Below are 19,949 nucleotides of genomic sequence, written 5' to 3'. Positions count from 1 at the left end.
GAGGCAACAAAACTAGGACTCCAAATTTGTAGGAAGTGCGAGGAGATGGCTGAATTTGGTGGTTATGCCCCACATTTTAATGCTTCTCTACCAAGCAGGTGATCCCAGATAGTATGTTAAAGAGATGTTGTAATCTTATAGTTTAACTTGGAGCATCAGAATGTAGTGAGTGAACTACAGCTGTGCTTTGGAGTAAGCAGCAGAGTAAGAAGAGGTAGAAAGTCTGGGCTCCTGTTATGTCTTTGGACTTCAGCCAAGAGAAGTCTGTTTTCCTTGCCTTTGTAATTAGAAGCTGAGTTCTGAGCCAGGCTACTGGCAGTATCTATTTTTGGGAAGTCCCTTAATAAATCTTAGCAAGAAACATTTAACCTCACATTACAATACAAGCTTTGGGCACAAATTGTTCTGTCTCCTTGCCAGACATTTCACCCCTTCCTTCCACCCTGGCACGTCTAGCACATAAGATATAAACCTTCAGTACTCACGGGTGGTTACTTAATGTGTTTGCTTAATTGACAGTTTAAAAATTGTTTCTAGACTTGCTCTCTGAATACTGCAGAGAGGGATAGAAAATGACCCAAGCTTTTTGCATGCAGACTTAGGCCACAGAAGATGTCAGCAATCAGTCTTTTGGGGCAACACAGAACTTTGGTCAAGCTGGTCCTAGAGCTCTTTTAATTCATGCAAGATAACTAGGTAGGCAAAGTAACACCAGATGTTTACTACTGGAAAGGAGTAGCCCTTAACAGGAAGACTGGTCCTCTGTTGACAGTAAGGTCAAACTGCAAACTCAACCTATAGGTAAAGTGGTAAGAATAGTCGAGGTGGGTTTACACATGAAGCTTTGCTTCAGCAAATGGTATTTCATTCCTATTATGCAGGCAATGCTGATAGGTTCCACCACTGAATGTCAACAGTTGACACGTCATTTTCTTCCTTGAAAAAAATAATCAGGGGCCAGGTGTAATATTATTCTGTCTACACCCTACTGACCATTAAATAACTAGATCTAGTTGAAGATCTGCTCTGACAATGTTGAAGGCAAGCCAGCATATATTTTCTTTCTTGCTTTATGTAGCTGAACCTATACACAAATTCCCAACTGAGGATTAAATTTGTGTTGGCATGTTTTATTTCAAGTATTTAATTCAGAAACAAGCTCACAGCCAATTGTAAGAGTTGGACTCTGAGGGGACTGCATTTTGAAACTGCTCTCAAACATGCAATATTAAAATTAAAATGTGTTTTATATATTGCAACATCAGGTATTTCATATTCAGGAATAAAAAGATGAAGACAACACTGCAATGTATTTGAATGAATGTCTATAAAGCATCCCTTGTTTAAGATCCCACTGCAATTCAGGAGCTAAGTCGCTGCAGTAAGAGTCCTGAGACAAGCAGCCAGGTGCCATTGAGGTGTTGGGTTGACTGCGCCAGAAGTGACAGAACAACAAGTTTGGATGTCAGCTGTCCGTGTAGATAAACAGGATATCCTCATCTGTGCCATAACTTGTCCTGGCTTCCTCAAAATTACTGATGCTGGTGCTGCATGTTCCTGTGGGGCAGTAACAGAGTGTTAGTCCAGTTGAGCCAGCAGAAGAATTTGCTCATGAACAGCTCATTGGCAGACTTTGGGTAACCAGAATTAGATTTCATTGGCTTGATCTTACAGTCCTTACTTGTCTGAGTAGTCCTTTTAATGTCAAGGGGAGTGCTTATTTGCTTAACAACAGCAGAAATGGGCAGTGTAATGTATAATTCCACACTATGTTCTGTCTTCAAGATACCAAACAGATTTATAGTTTAGCTCTCCTGAACTGTGTTCCTCTTAATATTCATAAGGCTTCTGCAGCAAGAGGTATGGAGGCCATAGGACCTGTTAGAACAGGGGCAGGCAAGATACAGCCCACAAGCTGGACCTGACTTGCCAAGCCTTTTGACTGCTGTTTGCCCCACTGGGACATTCAGACAGGGAGCAACCCCGAGCTACTCAAAGTGCTGGCTGCTTCATCCATCTCTCTGTGCTGCATGTGGGATTGGGAGGACAAAGGGGCTTCATGCACTGCCCCTACCTCAGCAAAATTTCTCAGCTCCCATTGGCTGGTTGTGCTGGGGGCAGGGGCAGCACACAAAGTCTCCCCCTCTCCAGTGTAGGGCACAGAGAGGCACATAGAGCAGCCCAACACTTTTGAGTATCTAGGTCTGTGGCAGGCAGGGAACCTGCCTGAGAATCCTAATGGGCTGCTGGCCAGGAGCTGCCTAGCTAAGTGTCTCTTGGCCAGAGCTTGCCTCTGGCACCCCACTCCCTCCTCATCCAAGATCCCTGCCCCAGATCACTACCCAAACACCTTTGTACACATCTTTACCTTGCCTCAGGTCATAACTCCTTCCCAGACCCTGTACCCTCTCATATACCCATTCCTACAGGCTAGAATCCTCTCCTGTACCTGTACCTCCTTCCAGATCTGGCACCCTAATCCCCTATCCCGAGCTCTCTTCTGCACTCAACCTCCATCCCAGATCCCGTGCCCCTTCCACAGAAAAGTACTGCCCATGACCATTTACTGAAAGATTACTGACCACCTCTATATCAGAATGTATTTCCAATGATTCATCTGAATCACAGCACAGAAAAGAATGAAATCACTGAATATGGTAAGAACAAGCATGGGCCAATCAGCTGGTGCTGCCTGACTTAGTTGGCTGGTATCTGGGAAACTCCATCTGGTTGTGCACTATGCACATTAGTAACAAGGAGATGGATAATCCATACAGAATGAAGCAAGGTTCAGTTACTCACGATCTGCATAGGCAGGGTTGTTGTAGTAGACACTCCCTGAAGCTTTGTTATAGCCACATAGCACAATGAAATGGCCCTGGTAGTCAGGATTCCTGCAGAAGCACTTCTGGCCAATAGGGAGGAAGCAGCAATATTTGACAGGACTTGAGCAAAGTTCACACAATAACAAGACTGCATTCACCAGGACAATGGCTATATGACCTTGGGACAGGTGTTCCTGAATGTCCTGCATAGTCACTGTGCTGTAGAAGAAAATTCAGACAGACAGTCAAAGAAACCCAGGAAAGACATCTGTATTTATTGGAATGAGCTCACCCAACGATCTGAGAGAGGCTGCTATCCATCTCTTATGTGACATATGTGATTATATTACATATCTTTGTTGATGAGAGGACCCCTGCAGCAGTGGAGATAATTGTTCCATCCAAATTTATGTATACCTTCACTGCCAGTGAAGAGCAGAGGCATGCTGGCTAAAGTTCGACAGAGCATGCATTAAAATGAATGGAATCTCAAGATGTCGGAGAGGCATGTGGGGCAACAGCATGTTTACAGAAGTATCTGATAACTATTCCATCCTTGAGAGATTAATTTTATGTATGGAGCAATCAGAGATGCTGTAGAATCCCATCCCTCCCACCCAAAAGCCCAAAAGTCTCTGAAGAATCAAGTCTTCCTCAGCTGGGGCATTGGATAGCACAAGATCCCCTATCATCCTGGTCTCTATATCCCCAGATGCCTTTTTCAAGTAAGAATACAGTTTCCCAGATCTAAAGTTGCATTGTTTGGCTCTGTATTCTTGCCAGGATTATTGCTTTAATATTTTATTGTGTCCAATTTGAGCACGAAAATCACCCATGTGACAATCTCATTTGTTTGAACTGAGGCACCCATGCGATAATCTCATTTGTTTGAACTGAGGCTCCTCATTCAGAGAGACAGACAGATGGTGTGTTCCGTACCAGTCTGCACTCATCCCCTGGATCAGATCCAAACATTCAGCCTGCATACAATGCCACACTGAACTGATGTCCTTTTTAATCTCTTCCAGCACTGCTCTTTCCCTATGCCTTCTAAGTGCTTTTGTTACACAGGCACATATACAACCTCTTTTCCTTCCCTGACGTAAGCCAGATGGTAAAGCTCTGTTACTGTGCCAGATATGGCCTAGATTTTTTTATGCCATTACCACCTCCTCTTCCCATGTCACATCAGTGGGTGTATGGGTACTGCCATGCAAATTCTGAATACATTAACTGGACACTAATGATCCTTGCAAATGCAAGTTTTAAAAGCACAATAAGGTCATTGTTTCCAAGCATAAATAGTACCTTCCCTTTCTTCTCTTGCTAGCACTCATCCAGCCTAGTAAACACATAGGCTATGTCTAGACTGCAAGCCTCTTTCGAAAGAGCCTCTTTCGAAAGAGAGCGTCTAGACTGCACGTTGAACTTTCGAAAAAGCGGCTTGCTTTTTCGAAAGAAAGCATCCAGTGAGTCTGGATGCTCTCTTTCGAAGAAGCCCTATTTACATTGAAGAACGCCTTCTTTCGAAAGAGGAACTTTCGAAAGAACGCGGCTGCAGTCTAGACGCAGGTGAGGTTTTTTCGAAAAAAGTCTACTTTTTTCAAACAAACCCCTGAGTCTGGACACAGCCATAGAGTCAAATGCTGCGCTGGTGGAAGTGGATGCAACTCCTGACTTCTGTTTATACTCTTATATGGATATATACCTATCTCATAGAACTGGAAGATGTGTCATCAAGTCCAGCCCCCTGCCCTCACAGCAGGACCAAGTACCATCCCTGACAGATTTGCCCCAGATTCTTAAATGGCTCCCTCAAGGATTGAACTCGCAACCCTGGGTTTAGAAGACCAATGCTCAAACCACTGAGCTATCCCTCCCCCTTATATAGTCAGATACAGTGTGACAGAGTCTTTTCTCTTCTTCAGAATTTCACTGTCAGCACTAGGGTTTTAAGATGTATGTCTATGCTTCTTCTCTCTCCCATGTATGTGTGTCTATTGGGGTAGTTCCTTCTCCTATGAAGTCGTCCTTCATTTGGCAAATACTGTAATTTACAGGATTTCCAACAGAGCAAAAGCACACATGTCTGATTTTGGTTTATTTCTCTGGGAAGTGCTACTCTATGAAGAAAAGCTAATCTAAGCTACACAATTTGAGTTACATTAATAGTGCAACACAAGTTGATGTAACCTAGATTAACTTACTACAGGATCCACAATGTGCTGAGTTGATGGGAGAAACACTCCCATCATCTCCCCTTACTCTTCTCATTCCAGTGGAATACCTGAGTCAATTAGGAGAGGGATTTGTGGATTTTTAGTGCAAGAGTTTCAAACTCAATTCACCTTATGGCCAATGCCAGTTCCCAAATCCTCCTAGTGGACAACAGGCACCCCTCTCTGGCAGGGCTCAGGAAGGGAGTGGGGGGTGTCTCCATACATTCCCCCACACCATGTGTCTCTTGGCCATGATTACTAGCCCACACAATTTCCCCCTCCCTCATGCATCCCCATCCCCTCCTGCCAACCCTGGGTGATTTAAACTCCGCTGGGGGTGTCCCAGCCACATCACCTGTAGCACAGCAGGGCTGCAGTGGCTTCTGGCTGCTAGCTCTGAGCCACAGCTGGGACATCCGTCTGGCTGGGGGAGGTGTGAGCCGAGTCATCCAGTCTAGAGGATGGCTCAGTGCGGCCACCCTAATCCCCACACTTTGGGCAGCCCTGTGGCAGCTGACCCAACCATCCTATAGATGGGATGGTCCTCAAGTTAGCCTTTGCGGCCCTTGGCAGAGGGGTCCGGGAGCAGCAGTTCCCCCCACAATTTCTGTACTCAGCAGCAGGAGCTGCAGAAAGGCAGAGCTACATAACAGCCTATTGTGCTCCACTGCCATCTCCCATCCCATTACAGTCAAGCATGCCTGTTCGTGGGATGGGGCGCTCCACTTTCTGCCACTGTGGTGAATCAAAAGGACAGGGCTGTCCTAGGAGATGGAAGTGGAGTAGAACAGAGGCTGATGTGTTATTCTGCTTCCTCACAGCTTCCACTGCCACAGTGAGTGCGGTGGGACGCGACCCCTGCTGCTGCCCCACATTAAGCTGTATTAGGGATGTAAAGGCCCATTCAGAAAGTTAACCAATTAAATGATATGGTTAACCAGTTAATTGGTATCCCACACTAGGACAGATCCGGCCAGTCCTGGAATGCTCCCTACCCGCCCATGGTGCGGCAGGCCCCACCAGTCTGCTGTGGTCAGACTGCAGCATCAGTCCCACCAGTGGTGGAGATAAATCTAAATACAGACCACAGCAGTGTTAGCACAGCTCTGGAACAATCGATTTTTATCTCAGCAACATTCGCTTCAGCTCTGATGGCAACTTTATTTAATAAAAGCTCATTACAAAATAGAGGACATTCCCTACTGGTTTATCTTAACGGAAGACTATAGTTTAGGCCTTAGTTTCCAATCCAAATCCTGCTTTTCAACTTTTAGGGCTCCACTCTTCTGCTCTTCTTCTCAGCCACCATTTTGCTACCTCCCTCTGTCTCAGCAAGAGAGGGCAGGATCCAGTGAAAAGACAGTGAGGGAACTGAAGAGGAGGTTGAGCCTGACTTTATCAGCACGGTCAAAAATAATGAAGTTACCCATCTCTGAAAGAATGGTGCCCCTAACATCTACAAGGGGAAAAAGAGGTGAAATGATAAGCTCACCACTTTTCTACCAGCACCTTGCTGGCTTTGGCTTGTGCGAACAGCTGATTCACTCTGTTCTCTTCAGTGTCAAAGTGTTTCCTGTAGAATGACTGAGGGAAAAAGAATAATTTATGAATCATTAATCAGAATGGAGATTCATTTTACCTAAATGAATTTCAATTAAAAACCAGTTAGAGTGGGACTGGGTGGGTAGAAGATTGGTAACGGGTTACGGTTCAATTCTCCCTCAGGTCACTAGAAACAGAGTGAGAACCTCTCCTGTAGGTCATCAGTTCACATTCAGCCCATGTCAGCAGTTACTATTTGATGGCTATTTAGCTGCCTATGTGAAATAAATCGGGTAGTTATCAATCAAGTTCCTAGACTGCAGACCTCCACGTAAGAAAAACCATAACCACTACTGGAACGAACTGGCCCTTTTGTTGGCAATATCAACAGAGGCCAAAGATTGAATGGACATGGAGACTGAATTCCCCTCTCACCTCTAGAGGTGGTTCCTCCTGGTCAGGACTGAGGCACGTTGGCAGGGGAAGTGTAGTGGAAGCTAGCACTGCTGCTGCCCAGGCTGTACCTGTTCTGTAGATAAATAGAGGGCTTCAGTCTCCAAGGCTGTTAAGTAGGCTGGAACCTTTCATGAACACTGAATTCGTACTATTTTTTTAAAACATGTATCATGGAATCAGAGCTGGAAAATATCTGGGACTACATCTAACCTGGATTTGGAATTGTTTTGTGGACAGTTTGGCAATAGGCAAACCTTGCTTACAGGATCAGTGGCTTAACCACATTAGTAACAGCACTTCACCAATTGCCCTGATGGGATAGTTATTAAAAGTGAAAAGATATTTCCTAGTGAAAAGATACTTACCTGATTTTTGTAGCCCTTGTCCACTCCAAGTGTCTGTGTGCAGAACCTATGCTTTACACCGAAGTGCCGCATTAGGTAGGCCAAGTCAATGGTCCAGATACTTTTTGTTAACCGGAGATCCCGGATGGCTTTCTGAAATTCCTCATCATTCAAACGATTCAGGTACCTGGGGTATTAGAGGAAGTGAAAAAGCAAAGATATTAGGAGAAAGTGTGCCTACCAGTACAAAACCTCTTAAATATTACAAAAAGGAAAACCTGAAACAATGGATTTGGTTGAGAAAACAACCAAAATACAACCCACAAATTCCAAAGCACGAGAAATGGGGCAGGGACCATTTAAATGGATTTATCACAGGTGACTGTTTCCCTTTTGGAAATTTAGTACTGTCTTAATTGTTTTACAGTGCCAAAGTGAGCAGGACACTGTACTAGAGGTGAGCTGAGCTAATAATGAGGCACTAGCCTGAAGAGGTTGCAATCTAAGAACACAAATGCAACAGAGCAAATATAAGAAGGGATATGGCAATTATAGCTGGGTTGATTCATGGAACAGGTAGGTTTCAGAAGGAGTTTTTTGAAGGAGGAAAGGAACTTGATTAAATATTGAAAGAATGGTTGCCTCAGGCATTGAGGGTGGTGTGAATAAAAACAGTTGAGAGGCTTGGGTGAAGGCAATGTGGGAGAGCAGAGATTTATTCAGAGGCAAAGTTATGGTGCTTTGGAAGTGAGAAAACAAAATGCAGAAAAGAAGAAAACCATTGGAATTCAAGAGGAAAGGACACAAGGTCAGATCAGCAGGGTAGGCATATCTATCTTGGCAACTGAGGTTTCGAATGAGGTGGAAAGGAAAAGAGGTGAGGGGAACAGAGAGGCTAGAGGCAGAGGTTACAGTAGTCAAGATGGGAAATTACCAGCATACGGACTAACGTCTTGGCAGAAGGGATGGAGAGAAATGAAAATCTTCTGCTTCATATCTACTAAGTGGACATCTAAATAGATATTTCACTCTCCTGCACCTAAGCTCGTGTTCTGTGGAAGGAAAGACTAGTTCAGCAGAACAACTAGCAGGATAAAAAAAAATGGGCAACAGAGAATAGCTTTGAAACTCATATATTCCTGGAATGGAAAACATTTACCCCACAGAACAGGTGCCCAACAGGACAATGGCAAGATGCTGATTCCTATAAATACAGAAGAAACCTGATAGTCATTTGAAGACACAGAGAAAGGAATTCAAGTGAATTGTTGTGATAAGTACAGTTCCAATAAGAAGCAGAACACTCTACAGTATTAGACAAAACACGCTAATCTGCAAGGATAACATTGTTGGGTTAAACATGCTAATCTGCAAAATTCTTAAAATTAATCAGATATTTTGTTCATAGTAAGAAACTTGTTTATTATCCTTCATCTGTGTTTTCTTTTCCTCCGGCTGGAATTCGGGTGCTATGCCCAGCAAGGCACCAGTAATTCTTATGGGGGCAATGGGGAAAATATGGTCTGATTAAGTTGTGAGATTAGTCACAGCTATCCCACCCAACATTCCCAATTTTCCATGTCCCAAACCCACCCCTTTGAATCAAAACCAGTTACTTACTGCAGAACCATCCTGGAGCAGGCTAGCCCACAGTCCCAGTGATACAACTGCTGAAGAACTGGCACTTGCAACTGGACATAGTCAGCTGTAGTAAAGATAACACATCATTAGAAGAGCATGAGAGGCAAATTACAGTAGATGTAGTATACTTAGATTTTCAGAAAGCCTTTGACAAGATCCCTCACTAAAGGCTCTTGTGTAAATTACATGCCATACGATAAGAGGGAAGGTCCTTTCTTGGATTGAGAACTGGTTAAAAGACAGGAAATAAAGGGTAGGAATAAATGGTAAATTTTCAGAATGGAGAGTGGTGTCCCCCAAGGGTCAGTCCTGGGACCAATCCTTTTCAGCTTATGCATAAATGATCTGCAGAAAGGGGTAAGCAGTGAGATGGTAAAGTTTGCGGATGATACCAAACTGTTTAGGATAGTCAAGACAGAAGCAGACTGTGAGGGACTCCAAAAAGATCTCACCAAACTCAGTGACTGGGCAACAAAATGGCAAATGAAATGTAATGTGGATAAATGTAAAGTAATGCACATCGGGAAAAATAACCCCAACTATACATAGAGTATGATGGGGGCTAATTTGGCTATGACAAGTCAGGAAAGAGATCTTGGAGTTATCGTGGGTAGTTCTCTGAAAACTTCCACACAGTGTGCAGTGGCGGTCAAAAAGGCAAATAGGATGCTAGGAATTATTAAGAAAGGGATAGAAAATAAGACCCAGAATATCTTACTGCCCCTGTATAAAACTATGATATGCCTACATCTTGAACACTGTGTACAGATGTGGTCTCCTCACCTCAAAAAGATATTTTGGCCTTGGAAAGGGTTCAGAAAAGGGCAACTAAAATGATTAGGGGTTTGGAACGGATCCCATATGAAGAGAGGTTAAAGCAACTGAGACTTTTCAGTTTAGAAAAAAGGAGACTGAGGGGGGATATGATAGAGGTATATAAAATCATGAGTGGTGTGGAGAGGGCAGATAAAGAAAAGTTATTTATTAGTTCCCATAATAGAAGAACTAGAGGACACCAAATGAAATTAATGGGTAGCAGGTTTAGAACTAATAAAAGAAAGTTCTTCACACAGCGTGTAGTCAACCTGTGGAACTCCTTGCCAGAGGAGGCTGTGAAAGCTAGGACTATAACAGAGTTTAAAGAGAAGCTAAATAATTTCATGGAGGTTAGATCCATAAAAGGCTATTAGCCAGGGGATAGAAGTAGTGTCCCTGGCCTCCGTTTGTCAGAAGCTGGAGAAGGATGGCAGGAGACAATTCGCTGATCATTGTCTTTGGTCCACCCTCTCCGGGGCACCTGGTGCTGGCCAATGTCGGCAGACAGGCTACTGGGCTAGATGGACCTTTGGTCTGACCCAGTACAGCCTTTCTTATGTTCTAAATTAGCCCAAATGTGGTATCCTTCCACACATTAGTATTATAAGTCCTCTTGCTACCAACCATACTCAAGTGCTGTACTGGGACACTTGAGAAACACTTGTTATTTTGTTCCATTAGCAGATTATGTTTCTCAGCATAAAATTTAGTTTTTTTTTTAAAAAAAGAGGTAAATTTCCAAATTGTTAAAGTAAGTTAACTATTAAGTGTCTGGTTTAATCTGACACTATTTCTCTGTCACAGGTCTGGCCAGTTCTGCAGCAAAGTCATCCTTGTATTCCTTATTAACTTCTTAGTTCTTACTAGGCAGATCCACCTATTCCTGGTCACAACTTCTGTAGGATGATGAAGTGGTAATAAAAACCTAAGAGACATGTTGAAGAAGCAATAGGTTTTCATCTTTTATTGTGGTGAGCCTGAAATGGAGTCTCTGGATTTAAACAGATTTTGTAACTGTGGCAATTTTCAGTGCAGTCTAACTCCATCAAAGATGTGCCTAGACACAGCGTTCATCCAACAATAAAACATACCATGCCACAAGAAAGTATTGAGCCTGTGATCAACAGGAATAATAGGAGGACTTGACTCACTGAGAACACTACACTGAGCTCCAGTAGGAGAAGTTGAGTTAGTGCGATGTCAACTGTGTCTTCAGAGTTAGTGTAAAGACCAGTGTAAAGACAGGAACAAGAGGTCTTAAACATGTGAATTAGTTATGGTTATCAGCAACTCCTCAAGGTTGTGTTTTAACTTGATGTAATTTTCTAGGAAAGATATGCTCAAAATGCTTTTGGCAGAAAGAGGCCAACATGGATTTTGGGGTCTCCTTCCACAGCTTCTCAGATTTCTATGTACCCTACACTTTCTCATCTTTTTCCTTGTGGCTTTGAAAACTAGTGTACTTGCCAAGGACATCAAGTGTCTTTAGTTAGTCTATGGCTGGCCAGTACACATCAACATGCTAACTCATTATCCTAAAGGAAATGCTAATCCTCAAAGTTCTCTCACATTAGGAATTATGAATCATTTGTCACAAATTTCTGGTGATGGACTATACTAATCTCATTTTCCACTAACCACTTTACCCCCACTAGGTCCCTAAAAGAGAACACATTTTCTTCTATAAAAATTTCAAACAGTAATAACAAGCCTATTGTGTCAACTAATTTCCTTTGATTTATTGCGTTTCCAGCCATACTGCCTTGTCCTCCACTCCCTTTGCCACACCAGCTTCACATTACTTTTCAAGCTCCCTAGATGAGAATGATTACCAGCAGTTTTAGGATAAATGAAGTGACAAAATATGCTCCCCACAATAAACTGAACAGCAAGTCACCTCCAATTTGATAAATGCTCAGTGTGACAGATCCATGAAATGTAGCCACTAATTTAGGAGACAGCACTACCCTTAGCAACATGGATCTTAGGCAGGTACAATCAGTAATCCTGATCTGACAGACCTGCAAGTACATGGAAGACAGATCCTTGAAGATCTGCCTGTAGCTGGTTAAAGACACCTTGGCTACGTCTACACTGGCGCATTCTCTCACACAAACTCTTTTGCGGAAAAGTTCCTCTGAAAAAGCTCTTCCAGAAGAGAGCATGTACACTGGCATGTGCTTTTGCGCAAGAGCATCCATGCCAGTGTAAATGCTCTCTTGCTCAAGAAAACTCTTGATAGCCATTTTAACCATAGGGCTTTCTTGTGCAAGAAATTCATGTTGCCTGTCTACACTGGCCTTTTCTGGAAGAGCTTTTGCACAAGAGGGCTTACTCCTGAGTGGGAGCGTCAGAGTTCTCGCACAAGCCCTGATTTTATACATTAGAACATCAGTTTCTTGCACAAGAACACATGGCCAGTGTAGACAGGCATCAAAGTTTGCACAGAATGGCTGCTTTTGTGCGAGATCGCATAGTGTAGAGACAGACCATATGTTCCTGGAACAGTGGTATTTTCACACAGTGATAGAGCACTACCATCTTTCCAGAATGATACAGGATTCTTTTCACTATACATTCAAAAATCCAAAATGTTCTGCTGGAAAATACCTATCTGGTATTTATATACAAGTTCTCACATTGAATCCAGTTCAACATAGGGGCTGCGTCTAGATTGGCATGATTTTCCGGAAATGCTTTTAACGGAAAAGTTTTCTGTTAAAAGCTTTTTTGGAACAAAGCATCTAGATTGGCACAGACGCTTTTCTGCAAAAGCACTTTGAGTCCGTGCCAATCTAGACGCGCTTTTCCGCAAAAAATCCCCAATCGCCGTTTTTGCGATCGGGGCTTTTTTGTGGGAAAAAAATCTGAGCTGTCTACACTGGCCCTTTTGCGCAAAAGCGGGACTTTTTGCCTGAATGGGAGCAGAATAATATTTCCGCAAGAAGCACTGATTTCAGACAGTAGGAAGTCAGTGCTTTTGTGGAAATTCAAGCGGCCAGTGTAGACAGCTGGCAAGTTTTTCCGGAAAAGCGGCGGATTATCCGGAGAAACTGGCCCGTCTAGACACAGCCAGGGAGTAAAGGGGTAACTGGTTTCCTGGTAAGCATTGCTGTACTGCATGCTTACTGGAATGACTAGATAACGCCAGCTGGAGCAGCTACCTGCCGTGGCAGAGGGGTCAGGCTCACAGTGCCGCAGCGGGTTGTCCCGTCCTGGCCAGGCCTTACCAGGCAGAGGGCTGCTCCAGCGGGGCCTGCCTGTGTGCAGGGCGGGCGGCTGGTCAACCATTCAGTTCAAGGGTGAGGGCTTTGAACTGGACGCTCCTTCCCTCAGGAAAGCGGGGCCCCTCCTCCCAGCGATTCCCAGCCGGACACTCCCGCGCAACATCCCGCGCCCCCCTCTCCGCAGAGCCGGGGTGTCTCGTGCGCCGGGCCCCGCGCTGCCGGGCGAGCCCCGGGGGGGGGGGGCCGATCTCCCGGGGCGATTTCCGCGCTCGGGGCGGCGGCCGCGGGGTCACGCGCCACAGGGCGCGCGCGCGGGGGGAGGGGCGTGTCCGTGGCTCCCACGCCCCGCGGGGGGGGGGGGGGAAGGGCCGCGCCCCGCTCGGAGGCGGCTCGGAGCCCCGGGGCGCCGCTCGGCCCAGCCCGGGACACACTGACCTGAGGGCGGCTCGGCGGCCTCCGTGGGGCTTTTCATGGCGGCGGGAGGGGCCCGGGCCGCTCAGCGGGCGGCCCCGCGGGGCCCCCTCATGTCCCGGCGCTGCCGCCGGGCCGGGCCGGGGCGGGCGGGGAGCTGCAGCGCCGGGCCCGGCCCCTCAGGCGCGGCGGGGGAGCGAGGACGAGGCGGCGAGAGCGGCGCCCCCACCCCGCGCCGGGCGCGGCTCACCAGGGCCAGGCCGCCCCGCCCCCAACTGTCAGCCGCGCGCGGCCCCGCCCCCGGGCTCGTGCGGGGGGGGGGGGGGGCGGGGTTTCCCCGGCAGGCGGGACGCTCGCGGCCGGGCGCCGAGGCCTGAGGCCGCGTGCGCGCAGCAACCGTCGAACTGGAGGGGGAGGGGCGGAGCTCACTTGGGGCGGCCAGGCCCTTCCGCATCCGGCCGCGCGCGCGGTGCATGGTGGGACGCCGGCCATTGAAGAGCGCTAACGCGGAGCCCACGCCGCAGGGAGACGTGCCTCGCCGAGCGTAAGTGGCGGGCGGGAGCAACCACCCAGCCCCGCGTGCGGGGAGCCGGCCGGGCCTGGGGGGGGGGGGGCTCTGCTCCTTCCCCTCCCCCCCCCCCGCACCGGCATTGTGACCGCGTGGGAGCGGCCGGGCCCGTCGCGCGGTGACTCCCGAGGGGGGGTTCGCGCCTCTAGGCGGGTCTGCCCCTTGGCTGGGCTGTGGGAAGCCCCGTGCAGTGAGATTGACCCCCCCGCGCGGAGCTGGGCCCGGCCCGGCCAAGGCAGCCGCGTCGCCGCCGGGGGGGGGGGGGGGGCTCTCGCGTGGGGCGGGGGCTGCGGATGGAGCAGCCTCTCGATCCCCTTCCCACTGCCTTGGATGGCAGCAGCAGGGCTGGGGGAGGCAGGGGGCACTGCAGACATGGTGCTGTGGGCACTGGCTTTCAGCCTGGCTCCCACCAGCATTGGCTGCACTTCTTCCTCCCTATCCCCCTCCCTCCACTTGCTGCCTCGTAAGCCAGCAGCCAATGCGCCACTCAACTACCCCATAAGATTGTGCTGATTAGGTAGTCAACTAACACCCCTGCTGGTCTAGGACACGTTACTTAATTATTTGTGCTCACATGAATAGTTGACTTGAAGTCCATAAATGCATCAATAAGAATTTGCAGCATTGGGCCATAAAGCGTCTCAGTGGCTTTGACACATCCTTTTCACAAGGACTTAACAAGACTTTGAACTTTCTCACCCATTACCAAGACAGTTTCCCCAATTATCACCTGTAATACCATTAACTCACAAACATCCCACTCTCCCTACCTTTAATATCAGCAATTCACAGACACTTACCTTCCTTCCTTCCCCCCCCCCCCCCCGCATCCCCCTCCTGTTCTGCAATGTGATTTGTCCTTTTCATATTTGTTCATTTTTTTTAATTGTTTCCTTTGGTATATATGGTTGTGACTACTTTCTTCCACTATTTGATCTGAGGAAGTGGGTCTGGCCCACGAAAGCTCATCATCTAATAAACCATCTTGTTAGTCTTTAAAGTGCTAATTGTCCTGCATTTTGCTTCAGCTACCCCAGACTAACACAGCTACATTTCTATCACTATTCCTTTTCATAGGATACTAGGTGAATACTTTTTTCCTAGCTGCTTAGCCTTTTTTTCAAATTTGAAAGAGGTCATGTCTTTTGTTACCAGCTTCAGTTAGTAAAGGAGACAAGCTCATGAGCTACATAGTAGCGATGTTTTTTTTTTTTTTTTAAAAAGAGGTAATTGGGCAAATGTATAGCCATTGAAAACCTCAGTGGTTACCTGCAGCCTATATTGTTATACTTTCACATCCCTGCTACATAGAGCTCTTCTTCTGTTAATAAAGATACTGCTTTTCTATCCAATGTGTTGGGACTAACATGGCTATGAAACCTCTTTCCCGGATGATAAGAGACAGAAGGGTAGCCAAGTTAGTCTTTAAGGTGCTTCTAAACTATTTGATATTTTTTAAATTTTTCCTGTTACAGACTAACAAAACATGTACATGGTATCATGGGCTTTTGTGGGCACAACTCACTCCTTGAAGAAGGCATCAGTTTCTTTAACTTAAAGGAAAATAGTCTGGGGCATAGCCATGTTAATCTGTAACTTTAGAAAAGTAGTTCTGTGGCACTTTCGTATCATGAGCTTTTGTGGGTTAGACCCTCTTCATCAGCTGCACTTCTCTGATGCCACAGAACTATTTGTTGTTTTTAAAAGAAAATATTATTTTCCTTTCTTTAGTAGCAAGCTAGTGTCTTAGCATTGCTGATTTCTCTGCTTTGGTATTCTTAAGCCAGTTTCATTTTGTTGGTATAGACCATCAAAGTTAGAAGAGTTGAGTAGATGTAACTAAAACGATATAGAAAAGAGCCTCTCAACCCTCTTTTGTGACTAACTCCTCAAGTTCCTCAGTGTTTCTTCTGAAAATATAGAAAATTTGAACTTTTTCTTCCCCATCTTCCATGGCACTTGGAGATGTCTCATTTCTTTCCTTGCTACCAAGATTTTGAGACCCAACATGGTCTTTAAAATAAAATGGTTTGACATTTATATAGCTGTTCAATGTGTATAGAAGCCTTAATTCTGATGACCTGTTCTGTGAATAGTTAATGGTGGCAAAAATTCTATTTGAGCAAGCTGACACTTTTCAAGGACATTCAATTTATAGGGGGGAAAAAACAGGAGCCAGTAGTTTTGTATTCTCTGGATTAAAGCTTTTATAGAAATCTGAATTGTGTAGGCAAAGTTTCTGGATAAAGAAACTTACTGTGCTCTTCTGCTTTTTTTTGTGTGTGTCCCCTAGTTTTAGAGAAGTACTACTGCAAAGATGTCCATCGGAGTTCCAATCAAAGTGCTGCATGAGGCAGAAGGCCACATTGTGACATGCGAGACGAATACAGGGGAAGTCTACCGTGGCAAACTCATTGAGGCTGAGGACAATATGAACTGCCAGGTATGTCTGGGAAAAGGAATTATGCATTTTTGGAAAGGTCCCTCTTTGTTGCTTTTTAACTTTACTAAAAATTGACATCTGAGAATAGACGAGAAAGGTGGGTTATCATGCTCTGTAGCTTTGCCAAAGTGAAATAGTCTCACCTGTGATCTAGAGGGGACAGCTGATACTTTTTGGTATATAGGGAATGTTCCTAATATAATTTATGCGTTTTTCAGAACTCGGTTCTATGCCTAATTTGAGGAAATTGCATTTTGCTCATTATTTCAACAGCTTCTCTTGAGTGCTACATGCTCAATTCTAATTGATTTTTTTTGAGCTAGAGTTTTATGTTCAAATAACAAATCATTCACTTTTCTCATGAGAAATTACTTTTGTAATCTAATGTGTAATTACTTTTGTAAACTAATCTTAATATATGTGATACTATGGAAGGGAAGATATTTTTCCTGCTCAGTGAGTTCCTGTTTTATCCCTAAAATAAACAAAGCTTATTTTGGGTTAATGTGAACAACTTTAGGAATTTGTTACTAGAAATACAATTCTGGGAAGATCTAAATAGCCTACACAATCCCCAGGGTTGATAATAGTAAAACTTAAAATGCCTTATCTCCCATAAACATCTACAACGGACAAAGAGTATTTGAAAATTCTGTAGGGCAGGTCTTCGACTTTGGTGCTGAAGTTAAGACCTGATCACCAAAGGAATAGTCCTTGGTGGTAGTGGTGTTTGTGTACCAAACTACATGCCATGCTCTCTTCTTCTTCTTTTTTTTTCCCTCTCCTGCTCAACCATCTTTTTTACATGTACACAGCAGATTTGTATGAATATGCTAAATCTGACTGTTTCCTGGCTAGATTACTTTGATTAACACTAAGCACACAAGGAAAACAAAACTGATGTAAGGCAGTGATGTCTTAAAAAGATTCTTCACGATCGTGCTCTGCTCTTTCAGTGTAGTCTCTTAAGATTCCATTTACAATGGTTTGTATGCTGTAGCTTCTGTAGAAGACAGTCTGTTAGCATACAGCAGATGAAAACTTCTCTCAGAAATCACCTTCAAAATAATCCTGGAAAGCTATTCTATTGAATGTATATGTTCATGCTGCTATTTGACCAGACAGCTTTCCGTAGGAGAGAGAAGATTTATTTGAATCAGAATTCTGTAGCCAAAACACTGAACACTTCACTATTTAAGATGCAATTACAGGCATTAATCAGTTTTATGTCTTTCAGATGTCCAACATCACAGTGACATACAGAGATGGGCGAGTGGCACAGCTGGAGCAGGTGTATATTAGGGGGAGCAAGATCCGGTTCCTCATTTTACCAGATATGTTGAAAAATGCTCCTATGTTAAAGAGCATGAAGAATAAAAACCAGGGCTCTGGGGCTGGACGAGGCAAAGCAGCTATTCTCAAAGCCCAAGGTGGGTACCTCTGTGTCTAGTCATCTTTAAATTTCCTGTAGGAAATTGAAGCAGGTGTCATTATCTAGAGTTCTAGAGTAGAAAGAGTTCGGTTTATTTCACCTCTTAACTATGAAATCCCAAGCAGTGGAGGCATTTTGCAAGTATCCAGAAGAGAGGTTTTAAAAATGGGCTAGTTTGCCCTTCATTTTCCTTTTTTCTTGACTTGATTTTTTGTCAGGTTCAAATTTCTCATGTCTCAGAAAATTTAAAATAGTATTTAAAAATAGCTAGGCACTTAGCCTTGTAAAAGTTCAACACTTCTACATAAATCTCAAGATTGTAGTGCTCCCCAAGCATGTGTGCAGATTTTGAAGCAGCTGTTTGCATCATTTGGATCTTTTATCAGTGATCTGTCTCTCTGCATTGGGTTAATCAAATCTACTTCAGTTATCACCCAAGAATTAATTTAAATATAAAAATGGCGCTTAAGTTCAACTCCTTCTATATTGCAAAACTAGAAAAATCAGACTTCTCTAGCTTTGAGTGCCTAAATTACGCAGATTGGTATATAATGATTAAGAGTATCTATTTTGGGTCTATATATATAAATCACTTTGAAAAAGTGAGCACTTCAAGATCTGTTCAGGCATGGCGTGTAATGATGGTGGCAGTAAAAAAATATTCAGAAATGTCACTGGGATGGCATTGACTTCTTAATACAGACCTGGACTGCATGTTTGTGCCACTAAATAGAATCCAATATTAGAATCCAATATTGCTAATCCAATATTAGTTGCACCTTTCATATGGTTAGAAGCATGTAAACATTGAATTGTGCTCCCCATCACCAAGCACTTTGAAAGATCAGTACATCAACTACTGAACGGTACAGATTAACCTAATTTCCACATTGCTAACCCAGTGCAAGAGGCTAGGTACAATACCTTTTGATACAACTCTTGTAGTTTCTTACAAACATTTTATGTCTGATCCACATAATCCCTTATTTTCTTTCTTCAGTGGCTGCAAGAGGGAGAGGTCGTGGAATGGGCCGTGGCAACATTTTCCAGAAGCGAAGATAATTTTGGACTCAGCTGACTTTTTTTTTTTTTTTTTTTAATTAGGGCTTCATTTACTTCTGGTGCAGCAATTAGGGTTCTGTTTAAATAAAATCTGTTTCTGACAAAAAAGAGTTGTGTGCTGACAAGTTTTGTCCGGGACATCACGGATGAGGGGATGGCTTTCTGGGAAGAGGGTTGCATATAGGTTTAGAAAGCTCAATCTTAAAATAGGCTGGTACATGAATTTGTGAGTTCTCAGTGTTTGTTTGTTTTTTGTTAAATCATGAATCTCAAAATTGTGTCCCTCACTACTCTCACTAAATCCTGTTGCCATCAGTTCTGCAAAGAGAAATTAAGTCAGCATCCAAATGGGTGTTTTTAGATAAGGGGATGCATTCCCAACTGGCAGAATGCTCATGTCTCGATGGAATGTTTCAGGGATTTGCTGTGGCCTCGAATTTTTGTGACCCAATAAAGGATCTTGTTGAGAATGAGAGACTTATTGTTGACAGTTCTGTAAGCACCAGCTCTTGACTTGTGCTCTAAATCACTTGAGTGAGCTGTTGATGAGCTGCTGTCTCATTTTGCAGTGCAGTGTGCATTAGAGAAGTGAAGGAAAGGCATGCAACAGACCATGGGGAAGAAAAGAGTATTTGGACTGGCTACTTCAGTGGGTCATAATGCAATTGAATAAACAACTGTTTGACTGAAGATTTGCTGCCAAAAATACTCCCTCCTATGTTCAGAGAAAGGGCCAAACGAAAAATAGATCCTTGTCTTTCATATCACAGTGAAGATGCATCCGGAATCTGAGTTGTGATTTTTCTCTCTCAAAAGATAAGATAAAGAAGCCTAAACATAGCTTCTGACTTTGCAATTATGAAAAGTTTGTCAGTAAGCTCCTGCCATCGATATTTCAGTAGAGTGACTTGGTGTATTTGGAGAGTTTAAAATGAGACTAATTACTCAGCTGCTACCACTTGA

The 19,949-nt window shown here is 44.4% G+C and overlaps 2 protein-coding genes across 4 annotated transcripts; one reads left to right on the top strand and one right to left on the bottom strand.

Moving 5' to 3' along the window:
• Positions 1–14,031, bottom strand: GUCD1 (guanylyl cyclase domain containing 1). Of its 3 annotated transcripts, none has more exons than XM_075897984.1 (6): positions 13,911–14,031; positions 9,007–9,091; positions 7,408–7,573; positions 6,537–6,628; positions 2,803–3,044; positions 1–1,557 (listed from the first exon to the last, which is right to left on the bottom strand). In XM_075897984.1, the coding sequence occupies exons 1-6, from the start codon at positions 13,954–13,956 to the stop codon at positions 1,466–1,468; spliced, it is 723 nt and encodes a 240-aa protein (XP_075754099.1). In that variant the 5' UTR covers positions 13,957–14,031; the 3' UTR covers positions 1–1,465. The 3 variants fall into 3 exon arrangements, with proteins under 3 accessions (XP_075754099.1, XP_075754100.1, XP_006136375.1); XM_075897985.1 differs by lacking the exon at positions 13,911–14,031 and adding an exon at positions 13,506–13,782; XM_006136313.4 differs by lacking the exon at positions 13,911–14,031 and adding an exon at positions 13,074–13,149.
• On the top strand, positions 13,887–19,094 carry SNRPD3 (small nuclear ribonucleoprotein D3 polypeptide). The gene is made up of 4 exons (XM_075897986.1): positions 13,887–14,025; positions 16,343–16,492; positions 17,730–17,922; positions 18,925–19,094. The coding sequence occupies exons 2-4, from the start codon at positions 16,367–16,369 to the stop codon at positions 18,984–18,986; spliced, it is 381 nt and encodes a 126-aa protein (XP_075754101.1). The 5' UTR covers positions 13,887–14,025; positions 16,343–16,366; the 3' UTR covers positions 18,987–19,094.
• Positions 19,095–19,949: the final 855 nt, after the last annotated feature.

The sequence above is a fragment of the Pelodiscus sinensis genome, chromosome 15 (assembly GCF_049634645.1).
Source record: "Pelodiscus sinensis isolate JC-2024 chromosome 15, ASM4963464v1, whole genome shotgun sequence".
NCBI lineage: Eukaryota > Metazoa > Chordata > Testudines > Trionychidae > Pelodiscus > Pelodiscus sinensis.
The sequence above is the reverse complement of the archived record's forward strand: the minus strand, read 5'-3'. Positions and strand labels throughout refer to the sequence as shown.